The sequence below is a fragment of the Rhinopithecus roxellana genome, chromosome 11, assembly GCF_007565055.1.
Source record: "Rhinopithecus roxellana isolate Shanxi Qingling chromosome 11, ASM756505v1, whole genome shotgun sequence".
Lineage (NCBI taxonomy): Eukaryota > Metazoa > Chordata > Mammalia > Primates > Cercopithecidae > Rhinopithecus > Rhinopithecus roxellana.
Window position 1 is genome coordinate 32,002,241 of NC_044559.1, and position 13,107 is coordinate 32,015,347.

A 13,107-nucleotide genomic window follows, 5' to 3' on the forward strand; every position below is an offset into this window, starting at 1 on the left:
GAGAAAACAAGATTTGAAGTGAGTCTGCAAGATAATTCAAGGAAAGCTAGTAAATCTTTATAGCAGGGTAAATAATTTGGTGATTGAGATTGTTTAAATAATGAGTATGCTGTGGATGTACCACCACTGCTAAAGTAACTCCAAACAAGAAAGAATGGGTATATGAACCTATTTTTATTTTTCTTAATGCAAAGAAAAAGGGAAAAACTAGGAGAAAAGTAAGTGTGCTGTATTCTACTTTAGCACCATGTAAATCTCATTTCATTTTAGGAACTGACCAGTAAAGGTATTAAGGAAAAGCTATATGGCTGGTTTTAAAATTCATCTACCCTATCCAGTTCAGTTATAAAAAGAAAGATGATAAGTGACACAGAATGCACTATCTATCATCAAAATTAATATTAGCAACAATTCTCCTGTGACTCAAATTATTACCTTGTTTGTGCAATAATATTAAGGCCTATTTAGTATAAAACAATCGCCAGAATCTTTTTTTAAAACACATTTTTAGGTTTTGTTGATTCTATTAGAAAAGTATTTTCACTTATTTTGCTTAAGGATTAATTGGGTAAGATATAATACTTTTTTTTTTTTTTGAGGCGGAGTTTAGCTTCCGTTGCCCAGGCTGGAGTGCAATGGCACGATCTCAGCTCAGCTGCAACCTCTGCCTTCCAGGTTCAAGTGATTTTCCTGCCTCAGCCTCCCAAGTAATTGGGATAAAAGGCACTACCACACCAGGCTAATTTTGTATTTTTAGTAGAGATGGGGGTTTCACTGTGTTGGCCAGGCTGATCTTGAGCTCTTGACCTCAAGTGGTCTACCTGCCTCGGCCTCCCAAAGTGCTGAGATTACAGGCGTAAGCCACCGCGGCCAGCCAATATAATACTCTTCTTTTAAAGTTGTCTTTATCAATATTATTATTAGTCTTTTACTATTGACTTTCCTTATTTTCCTACCTATTTTAGCATGTCAACAATGCATGTTTGCTTATAGTTGTTCAAGCATATCTTACTGTAGTAATGTAACAAAAGAATTGTGGACTTACTGATTGATTGAGCTTTGCAAAGTCTTTTTTTTTTTAACAAAAAATGTCTTACGTAAGTGCTGCTCCTATGTTTTGGCTTGGTAGTTTTTCTGAGTATGTGTGTGTGTGATCGAATTAAGAACAAAGATTCTTTAAGGCCAGGCGCTGTAGCTAATACTTGTAATCCCAGCACTTTGGGAGGCCGAGGCAGGTGGATCACTTGAGGTTAGGAGCTCAAGACCAGCCTGGCCAACTTGGCAAAACCCCATCTCCATTAAAAATACAAAAAATTAACTGGGTGAGGTGGCGGGCACCTGTAATCCCAACTACTCAGAAGGCTGAGGTAGGAGAATGACTTGAACCCAGGAGGCAGAGATTGCAGTGAGCTGAGGTCACGCCACTGCACTCCGGCCTGGGCAACAGAGGGAGACTTTGTCTCAAAAAAAAAAAATAAGTGAAAAAATTTAAATTAATACATATCCAGTCTTATTGTCAGTGAAGTGAAACTAATAATTACTGGGTACCTGTTAGGAAATATGGATTTTCCTGGGAGCTTGTTAGAAATGTGGACTCTTGGGCCCCACTCCTAGTCCCACTGAATATGGGAAAGTATGAAATCTTAATTTAAAAGTAATCAGTGTGCTTTGGAAGCAGCATAGTCTCAATGCAAATGTGAAATTATCTGCATTTATAGTAAGGAAAACAGTGAAATCCATTAGACAGCACTTATAAGATACTCAAGCTGGGTTAGGCAAGAAATTATGAAAGTGGTTTTCAATAAGGGCATATTAAATAGCTGAAATCAGAGCTGCTAAAATGACTATTTTGTCATTTGAAGACTGTCTGAAAATGGACTTATTTTAATGTAGATGTATACATATAAGTAAAAGGAACTTAATAATTTGAACCACATAGTCCCAAGGCATGAGTCTAGGTACTCTACATGTACTATCTCATTTAATCTTTGTCATAAACCTACTAGTTATTGGAGTATCCTCATCAAGCAGCAAAATAAGGCTTAAGAGAGGTTATATTTTTGGCCAAATTTGTTACCTTAAATATTTTTCTGGAAGTATGGTAAGAGGTATATTGATTATCTAATTAATTCACCAAAGTTGACAAAACTTAGTAGAAGGTATAAAATAGGAGCCTAGATGTGTGTGATTCTAACCAAAAAAAAAAAGCAACCCGTTTCACAATGTGACTAAGAAATGAGAGCTCGAAGAGGTGCCTTCTTGTTGCCCCTTCTCAAATATACTCAATATTAACATTTTTTATCATATGAGTCAGTTCAATAAAGTCAGTTGTAAGAATAAAAAGAAACACATTTTTTGCCATGAGGCTCAGTAAAACTCCTTTATTTTCAATTGAGTAGCTGTAGAGATTTTTCGTGAATCGACTGCCACGCAGTTTTCTTGCCACAGTTTTACCTCTGTTGTTCCTTTTGTTTGTGTACAACAATACACAGATTTTAAGGGTAGCTTCTTAAGATATAGTATAAAGAAACAAGTTTCAGTTCTCTGTATAGGTATATCCTCAATTATATAGTTACTTCATTCCTTCAGATGGCTTTGGCAATTATACTGTCACCTCAAGTACTAAGTTTTCAATTTGCTGATGGTGGACAGCTGAAGTTTGAACATTATTTAAAAAACATACATACCTCACACAGTGCTTGCTTCTCCCCTGCTTGTGCTTTTACTTTGAATCTAGAGTGTTTCTTCTATTTCTCTGAGTATTTTAAAATGTTTTCATCCTTCAAGATGTAGCTGTCAACTTTCATCCTATTTTTCCAGTTATTCCAGTATTCCTTGCTTTGAATTTAAATAGAGAAAGGATTTAAAATTTAAGCACTTACTCCCTGCTAGGTATTGTGAAGTTATTTATGTATTTTATCGCTTTTAGTCTTCCCTATGACCCATAAAATATCATTATTTAAATAATGATACACTAGGTTCAGAAAAATAACTTGCCAAAGTCACAAGCTACTTAAAGATAGAGTCAAGTTTCAAAACAGTTTATAGCCTGTACTAGTATTTCTCAGATGTTAATGAGCATGCAGATCACCTGGGAATCTTGTTAAAATGCATATTATGATTCAGTGGGGGTGGGGCCCAAGTGTCTGCATTTCTCACAAGCTCCCAGGGGATGCTGATATTGCTTTTCCTTGGCCCAGACTGAATAGCATGAGCCTATTCTATATAATTGATTATTGATTATATACAGTCATATATTATTTTCTAATTTCTTATCTGTGTACTTCTATAAATAGAACTTAATCTTCTTAACTGCAGAGATTCTTTGGTAATACCTGAATATTCAATACTTTGGTTAAATGGTGGGAGGCTAAAGTAGGAGAAGATGGGGTTATGTGCTAAGTAAATACTTGTTTAATGGGTACATATATGCCCTCAGAAATTTTACCATATAGAAAAGCGGTGTATTATACAGTATCAGGAAGCATAATCTCCTGAATTTAATGTTCCCTAAAAGGAATCATTATGTTAATCTTAATAATTTAGAGATAGGTATATAACTTAAGACTAGGTAGGATTTGTGGTACAGCCCGTGGCAGAGGCAGGACTCAGACCTGGAACTGTCTGACACTAAAGTTTCTGCAATGTAGAAATTTCAAATTAGTCACCCATGAGGCGCCTCTCACACACAGACATGTTTTCCTTATTCCATACAGTGTTTTAAATAAATTGAAGCCAAAGAATAAAAATTGGAAAAATGTTCTGTTTCCTCCTATAAAATCTGGACGTCTACATTGGTTCCACATTTCTGCAAGGCACCAATCTGCTAGAGCTATGTAGTGACTGTCCCTGTAAAGAGGTGTCACAGACTGCCCCAACCAGTCTTTGTCATTTGTCACCCCCAAAGTCCTTTGAGGCATTTGTGTTGAGACTGCTGTTCTATACAAAATGAGTCTCATCACAGTTCTAATTCTTATGTTTATTTTTATTTTATTTTATTTTATTTTTACAGAGTCTTTTATCAAGTCTTGTGAAACTGAATAGTTTGACCTTAGCTAGGAATTGCTTCCAGTTATATCCAGTGGGTGGTCCATCTCAGTTTTCTACCATCTATTCCCTCAACATGGAACACAATCGAATCAATAAAATTCCATTTGGAATTTTCTCCAGAGCAAAAGTATTAAGTAAGCTGAATATGAAGGTAAGCATATATTTGTTTGTTAGGGGAAGGAATTGCTTTAACTGGTACTTCCACTAATATTTATGTTTTCTCTAATTGTGTGGGGAGTGGGTACTTGTACCTTGCTAATGGGTCTAAACTGATAATAAGACATTTCAGGGTACTTTGTATCAGATAACAAATATCTTAGAACTGTGCATACCCTTAGGAATTTGTCCTAAAGAAATAATCATTGTCCAGCTCAGTGGCTGATGCACCTGTAATCCCAGTGCTTTGGAAGGCTAAGGTGGGAGGATCCCTGGAGGCTAGGAGTTCAAGACCAGCTTGGGCAATATAGTGAGACCTTGTCTCGCAAAAAAATTTTTAAAAATTAGCTGGCCTGTGGTACCAGCTACATGGAAGGCTGGGGCAGAAGGATTGCTTGAGCCTGGGAGTTCAAGGCTGCAGTGAGTTATGGTGGCACCACTGCACTCCAGCCTGGTCAAGAGAGCAAGAACCTGTTCCCTATCCCCCACAAAATAGGAAATATGAATGTCTATAAAAGTATAGTTGTAGGGATATGTATTGCAGAGCTATCTATTTCATAGGTACCAACTTATTAATAGAGATTTAATTTTGTTAAGTGTCTTTAGTGAAATACTGTGGAGCCATTAAAAATGATATTTTGGTCTAAAAGAACACTACATACTAGTTGAAATATTCTCATTTTATCAAGTGGAAGAAAGTTAAAGCATGTAAAAAATCTTTTCCCACCGAGAGCTTTTGAAAGCTGTTTTTAATATGCTTAATTATATATTAAAGATCTTTATATTTATACATATAGCTGGTTTTTGCCAAAATGTTTAGAGATCAGAATTATTTATGGGTGAACATTAGTTTCCTTTTGCTTACAGTGATCAAGTTTCACCTTTGTAATGCAATTTATTGCAAAAGGAGAAAACAAATGGGAAATTACCAAGTTCAGTGATTTAATTTGTACTGGACAAACTTTAGGCCCAAAGAAGATAACTGAATTGACCACATAGCTAATAGTATTCTTCCTGTCATGATGAACCGTTTGAACATAGTTGTGGTTCTTTAAACTATAATCTTAAATGTACAATTTTTAAATTTCATCCACACTTGCTCATAAATATGGTATGTATCTTTTATGATGATTCTTTGGAAGTATATAATAAGTAAACTAATGGAAATTCAAGATGCTCTTACAGTTTTAACAATTGTAAAATTTCTTGTTAATCAGTCTGGTTATATGAGATTTAGCAGTGGTAATGGTGTTGATTCTGAATATTCATTTTGTAGTAATAGGCTTAAAACACAGTGGTTCAGATGTTCATTAGTTTATGCATTTGCATGTAAGTACCAGTAGTAAATTTTTAAAAATGAAAATACCTTATAAATCATACTATAAGTGTCAGTAGTTTAGGCATACATAGGCAATAAGCTTAAATATTAAATAGATAACAAGTTTAAATATTACAATAAAAGAAAAAGTTGGTTTTCAAAAGAATGTTTGCTACTTGGGATTTCTTTTATGGGTCATTTTGTGTGAAATGAGACAATCCATGTGCAATGCAGCTAATTTTAAAGATACAGATTGACATAAAGGATATAAAGTAATACTGCCACTGAGGTAGCATCACTGTTAACATACTGGCATATATCGTTGGTATTGAGCTGGTTGGGGTGTTGATTATCCTCTCCCAATACCAGTACCCCTAACACATAACAATGTGGTACAAGTCGTTATTGATGAAAGTGTACTTTATAAATGAATAAAAGTAGCATACTTTTTTTCTGTGAACAGCCGTGTCTAATTTTTAAACCAAGTTAAGACCATATTTACTGTTTCCTCTGTTTCAGCGATGAATATATTTTACCATTTTTTTCTTATGGATTTTTAAAGTGAAATGGTAAATACCTGATTCGTGTTTTAATGATTTAATTTGTTGTCTTTTTAAGACTATTTTTCCTCCCCTACTTTACTGCTTAGCACCTCAAGAATTCCTGAGTTCATTCCGGTTTCCTCATGAGATGTGATTAGATGTGTCTTATTCTATTGTTTTCATATCTTTATTTGAGCATTTATATTTTATTCAGTGATTTCTACATATTGTGAAATGGTAAAAACATATTTATAGGATCTTTGAAATCTCCAGTGTTTCTCTGTATAGTGTATTTTTCTATTACCATTACAATCACATAAGGAACAAACTTCCAGTTTAACTCCCAAATAAAAGCCTCATTACTGTATAAAAAACTTTGGAGGCTTAGAGTTTTCTGTTGCTGATTTTTTTTCTTTCTATATTTAAATATCAAAAAGGAAAGTAAGATTTTGTTTAATTAAGAATTCTCTTTCTGAAGCAACAGGTGTATATGGAACTTTGTTTTTGTGGTTCTACCTTGGATGCTTCTTTTTGTCTTTGCCAGGACAATCAATTAACATCACTTCCCTTGGATTTTGGAACTTGGACCAGTATGGTAGAATTGAATTTAGCCACTAATCAGCTCACAAAGATCCCTGAGGATGTGTCTGGTCTTGTTTCTCTTGAGGTTAGTATAAATGAGCAATTAGAGCACCTCAGAACCTTCCATACTTACCTCATTTAAAAATTTCAAATTGAAATAAACAATTTCTGTTTGGGTGAAGATTATAATTAGAAATGTTAGAACTCACTTAAACATACAACTCTAATAGGATAATGAAGTGTTGACTTAAGTAGTCTAGATTCAGTCCTTTTGAATTTCTCTTGCCTACTAAAAGTTGGTATGTTTGAGTGCCATAAAATATTAATATCTCTAAAAGAAAAGTTCTGTAAAAGCATCTTTTAGAACAATTTTTTTCTTTAGTCTATTTAAAAACTACACCATTGTCTACCAAAATAATTATCGATTCTCAGACTGTCATTTAGAATGCTTTATCATACTTTTTCATCCTAATTACCCACCTGCTATTTTATTTACTCATTGATTATTGTCTTTGTTGTAAATCTGGTATGCCTATTTCTAGCCCTCTAAGCTTAGTCCTATTGTTTTCTGTATCTAGAATGCCCTCTTATCATCCCCTTTTTTCTTTTAGTATGTTTTTCCATGACTAAAGATCCATTTTGGCCAGGCGCGGTGGCTCAAGCCTGTAATCCCAGCACTTTGGGAGGCCGAGACGGGCGGATCACGAGGTCAGGAGATCGAGACCATCCTGGCTAACACGGTGAAACCCCGTCTCTACTAAAAAATACAAAAAGCTAGCCGGGCGAGGTGGCTGGCGCCTGTAGTCCCAGCTACTCGGGAGGCTGAGGCAGGAGAATAGCGTAAACCTGGGAGGCGGAGCTTGCAGTGAGCTGAGATCCTGTCACTGCACTCCAGCCCAGGCGACAGAGCGAGACTCTGTCTCAAAAAAAAAAAAAAAAAAAAAAGATCCATTTTATTTTCACCTCTTCAGTTAAGGATGATTTCTCCTGCTTCTGAGTTCCTAGAGTTTTCATCTCTTGGTGAAAACGCTTACTAATAGTAAATATATTTTTTAAAATTTCCTTCATATCCATGTTTTTTAAAGATCTAATTTTTAAATTATTTAATAAGGTGAAATAGTGTGGTTTAATGGCTAAAAACATGGGCTTTGAAGTCAAACAAAGCTGAGTGTAATTATCTTTGTATATTTATGTACTTAACTTACCTAAGCTTCAGTTTCTTAAGCTGTGAAATGGGGATAAGAGTATTTATCTTGTAGAGTTGTAATTAGGATTAAATGCAATAATGCACATAATACATTTAGTGCAGTGCCTTGCAAATAGTGAAGTCACATGGTGACTGCTGTTATTATTTTCTCGGACTTATTGTATGTATTTGTTATGGATGGTATAACATTAGGGAAAATAAATGAACATAAAAACTTACCCAGAACCTTACATATCTGTTTTACCTGTTGCTTTTTCTCCCAACCCAGTATTGTCTCCGTCTTTTCTGCTAGTTTGTAACTTTATCGGAACAAAGGCTATCTTCCTCTGCCATTTTCCCCCTCTTCAGTATCTTCTAGGATGCTTTCAATGTAATAAGTACACGACAGATAATAAATACAGTGGATTGATATAGCAAGTTTAGAATTTAGTTTTTACCTTCCTTTAGTAATGGTTTGTAAGGGTTTTGAATAAATAGTTTCCTATTAGATAAACATTTGTTTAACTATTCAGTAATTTTTTTGGAATGTAGTTAAAATTAAATTGCTTCTTTTGTTTTCATTAGTTTTGATATAATCAAGTAAAATCTCTTTTCTAATAACTATGGTGATTTTTTTAGAAAAGTAAGTTAAATATTTTATATGTTATATAATTGAACATTACCCTTAATATTCACTGTTTGGAAAATAAGCATTGCTTAATAGATTTTAAGCCACACAATGGTAGCATATAATTTCATTTCATGATTTGCTAAAAATTATCAATAATTTCTCATTAGGTTCTTATCTTATCAAACAATCTTCTAAAGAAGCTTCCCCATGGTCTTGGAAACCTTAGGAAGTTAAGAGAGTTAGATCTGGAAGAGAACAAATTGGAATCCTTGCCAAATGAAATTGCATATCTTAAGGATTTACAGGTAAACATTATCCTGGTGGTTTTGTAGTTATATAAAGTTTTTGGAATCCATTCTAAATTGCACATTTTTCTTAAGATTTTGATGTAATTCTTGGATCAGATAGACTTTCCTATTCTAGTATTAGGGCTGAGTTTTATGTTCATATAACCTGGCTTCGTTTTCCTAACAAATGATATTTTGTGAAAGAAAAATATGTAACGTAAGTGATTCTCATTCTTTCCAATCTAGTTTCCCTGTTTATTTATTTTATTGTTTAGACATATTATTTTAATTTACATTAAATGTAGGAAATATATTTGTAACTGTCTTTTATTTTGTTAATCTTTTAGAAATTAGTCTTGACAAACAACCAGTTGACCACTCTTCCCAGAGGCATTGGTCACCTTACTAATCTCACACATCTGGGTCTTGGAGAGAACCTGCTTACTCACCTTCCTGAAGAAATTGGTATGAACCCTATGAATGCTTGACTCTGTACTAATAAGTTGCTCTTGTGCATTCAAGCAGTATATCAGATAAATATGACAAATCTATTGTTTTTTAAACTGAGGTTATATCAGGCTTAAGATTTTTTTTTTTAATAGAGCACTGATGGTTGATTGTTGATTGGTTTTGGTTAGGATTCCTAAAGGCTGTTAGGATTGGTTTTAAGATTAATGCTGTATTTGAGAATGTTTTGGAATACTTACATTTCCGTTAGGTTTTATGTATAACCTCAATTTAGAAGTTATTTTATATTCCTTCTAAATTTAAAAATTACACAGGGTTGAATTAAATTCGTAATGTTTTATGCCAAAAGAACATTTCTTTATGAGATTTTAGAATTGATACTAATATTTAACCAATATTAACATTTGGGAATACTTAACATTTTCCAAGTGTTTTCATTTCCATTATTTTATGTAATATACATGACCACCTGGAATTTTAGACAGTGCAAGTTGTAATCTTGCTTTATAAAGAGAATTACTTGATTAAGGTCACATGGTAATTAAATGTTAGCTTTTAAATTAGTAATTCTGTGCATTATGTTCTTCCATCTGTAGTGCAGCGTCCCACAGGAGCTATAGGTTAGTAAACACCACATGTTCTCATTCATAGGTGGGAAGTGAACAGTGAGAACACTTGGAAACAGGGTGGGGAGCATCATACACCAAGGCTTGTTGTGGAGTTGGGGGAGGGGAGAGGAATAGCATTAGGAGATATACCTAATGTAAATGATGAGTTAATGGGTGCAGCACACCAAAATGGCACATGTATACGTATGTAACAAACCTGCATGTTGTGTACATGTACCCCAGAACTTAAAGTATAATTAAAAAAAAAAAATGGTTTTGGAGATGGTTGACCATTCAAAATCTAGCCCTGCTGCTTATTGGCTTTGTGACTTTAGATAAGGTATGTAAACTCCCTAAGCCTCAAGTTTCTTACCTGTAAAATAATGATGGTAATAGTAATTTCTCATAGGGTTGTTCTGAAGCTTAAGTATCTTACATGTAAACACATTGATTACATACTAGTTATTATTTCTGTTAGTTTTCTAATAAATACCACTGTCAAATATTCTGAATTTTGAAATTTAAAAATTGGAAACACATGAGGCAAATTTACACATATATTTCTAGTATATATATTCACCTGATCTCATTTAATTGCTTGAGACATTTTCCTAGAGAATACAAGTATCCTAAGATAGTCTAAGAAAAAAATTTTAAAGGTCTACATAAATCGAGTTTTGGCTTACTGCCATACATGTGATAACTCTCAGTGAAAGGTTCATATTAAGTAATAAAACTTTTGCACATAAGAAATTTATTAATTTGAGAAAATGTTACATCTACAACAGAAAAGTGGTTATAGACATTGAATATATAATAAGCTCACCTTTGGAGTTTAAAAATATATATAAGTAAGTATTATATATGTGCCAAACTATCCCAAACAGAATCTCTGGAGATGGGGCATATGTACTTTCAAAATACAAAGCTCTCCAAGCTTGAAGACCTACCATAAAGGAAGGGGTTCTAATTTATTTAGTTTGTATGGAGTGTGAGCTGGACATCAGGAGTTTAAAAAGTCTTCCAAGTTGATTTGAATATGCAGCAAAATTTGAGATCCATGGTTGTAGAGTTTTAAAGTTAAGAAAGGAGAATTAAGGGAAATGTGTGCTCAGTATATGTAGTGACCAGAATAGCATCATGCCCGGTTGAACTTTTAAAATAGCAACTAATTTTTAAAAAAATAATTGATTTGATTTTTTTTTTTTTTAACAGGTACACTGGAGAACCTAGAAGAACTGTATTTGAATGACAACCCCAACCTGCATAGCCTTCCCTTTGAGCTGGCACTCTGTAGCAAGCTTTCAATCATGAGTATTGAGAACTGTCCACTCAGTCACCTTCCACCTCAGATTGTTGCTGGGGGGCCTTCTTTCATCATTCAGTTCTTAAAGATGCAGGGTCCGTATCGTGCCATGGTCTGATACAAATCTGCTGGTCCCACACACTGTTCAAAAATAGACTGCCATTAATGTTTCTTATCTATATCTGTATCTATTTATGTAGATATTGTTATATGGCAGATTTATAAAAATTGCATTATGTGTTTATGCTAATAGAGGAATCATAGCCATTTAGAATTTTTTTTAAATTCTGTACAAAAGGCTTATATAAGTTTTCTTTGCTGAATATGATGGATGTTTTTCTGTTGTGTATTCTGATATGCCAGTTTGCTTAAAACATTTGCCAACAAATTATGAAGTTATTAAATTTAAGGGACAGAGGTAGTATAGTTAGATATACTTTCTCTTAGGAAAAATAATGGGCAAACAATTTTGTTGCAACTTTTCATATATATTTTCCCCTTACCAATTGTTGTATCTTTATAGTATTGTAGGCCCTGAAAGTAGAATTTTTCTTTAACTTATTTTGAGATTTGAGATTTAAATTTTATGTATTGTTTACAGTCAGAGTAAATCACTGGATTTTTGTTTGTTTGTTTTGATTTGCTCTGTTTTATTCAGTCAAATCTAGAGTTTGAATCCTCTGCTAAAGAATTTGCATCAGCTGGTTTAAATAGTGAAAGGTATTTGCTTGTTAAAAAAAAAACCAAAAACTGGCAAAGTGAAAAGTTACAGTTGAAAATCTAGAATTTCTTTAATTGTGCTTCTCTGATGAGTTGTGAAGCGAAATACCTGAAGTGAATCTTTGGGGTAGGAGAAGGGTATTGAGACCTTTTCTAGTATGAATATTTTTTAAGTTTGGGGGAAGAGAAACGTGTAGTGAAAAGGAGTTTTTTCATTCCTGAAAGTTGCAGATCCACAGAAACTAACAGGATAATTTGGCAAATAAATTACATATAAACACACACAATCTATATATGTATATACAATGCTATATAGATATGTATTTATTATATCATAAACTACAGTAGGTAACTTTAAGGATTTCTTCCTATCCTTGTACAATGACATGAATGTCTTTCTTTGAAAACTGCAATATATGTATGTTTCAAGGTTGTTTAACAGTGTGCTATGGTTTTATATCTTGACTTGCCTTGTACATCTTTCAATTCTGGAATATCTGTGTCTAAGCACAATATCTTCACACTGTGCTGTATTGCTGCTGAACTAAATGCACTTTCCCCACATGTGGGGCACTGGCTTCAAACAATTCAGTTCAGTATCATTACTTTTAATCTCATCTTTCCTTTCTTGGTATTTGTTAATACAGTTATGGAAAAGAGGCACATTGCATAGAAGCCATTGGGGAGTTCAGTGGAAGTTCTGTAAGATGTGCATGTACTATTTGATATATTTTCTTTTGCTTCACTGCTTTTAATACTTAGCAGTATTGTTGGTCTAAGTCAATTTGATTATTGAGGAGTCTCAGAGCAAGTTGCGTTCTGGATGTCATCCTAAAAAACACTTCATATATAATTAATAACTATTTTGTATAATTACATATTGCTGCTTGTGTTTTTTTTTTCCATTTAGTTGGGCGTTATGTTTTACACAAAACCATTTTTGAATTAAGGCTGTGATATTAAGATAGAAATTTGGACTGTTGTTCTGCTTTTCCTGGCACTCAAATTCATGACTAGGTTTGAGATCAAACCTATGTTTGTAATTAGAGATTTTATAAGGATCAACTAAGAAATGGAAGGCTGGTGAAGATATAAAACCCTAGAATGCTTAAATGTGCTGTAAAACTATTGTAGATGTCACTGGATTTTACCAAGTAATATCCTTTCTTCTTTTTTTTCCCCCCCATCTACTGTGGCTTTTCAGTTAAAATTTTGTTTATAAAAGGAATTTGTTTATTACAGCTCTACCTAGA

At 33.7% G+C, this 13,107-nt stretch overlaps 1 protein-coding gene across 2 annotated transcripts in view; it reads left to right on the forward strand.

The window, feature by feature from the left end:
- Positions 1-13,107, forward strand: part of SHOC2 (SHOC2 leucine rich repeat scaffold protein) — a 92,441-nt gene extending 79,334 nt beyond the window's left edge. For both annotated transcript variants that reach the window (XM_030941331.1, XM_010370333.2), the window contains exons 5-9: positions 4,013-4,201; positions 6,611-6,733; positions 8,633-8,770; positions 9,100-9,217; positions 11,044-13,107. In XM_030941331.1, the coding sequence (XP_030797191.1) occupies positions 4,013-4,201; positions 6,611-6,733; positions 8,633-8,770; positions 9,100-9,217; positions 11,044-11,252 (777 nt within the window). In that variant the 3' untranslated portion in view covers positions 11,253-13,107. The remainder of the gene's footprint in view (positions 1-4,012; positions 4,202-6,610; positions 6,734-8,632; positions 8,771-9,099; positions 9,218-11,043) is intronic.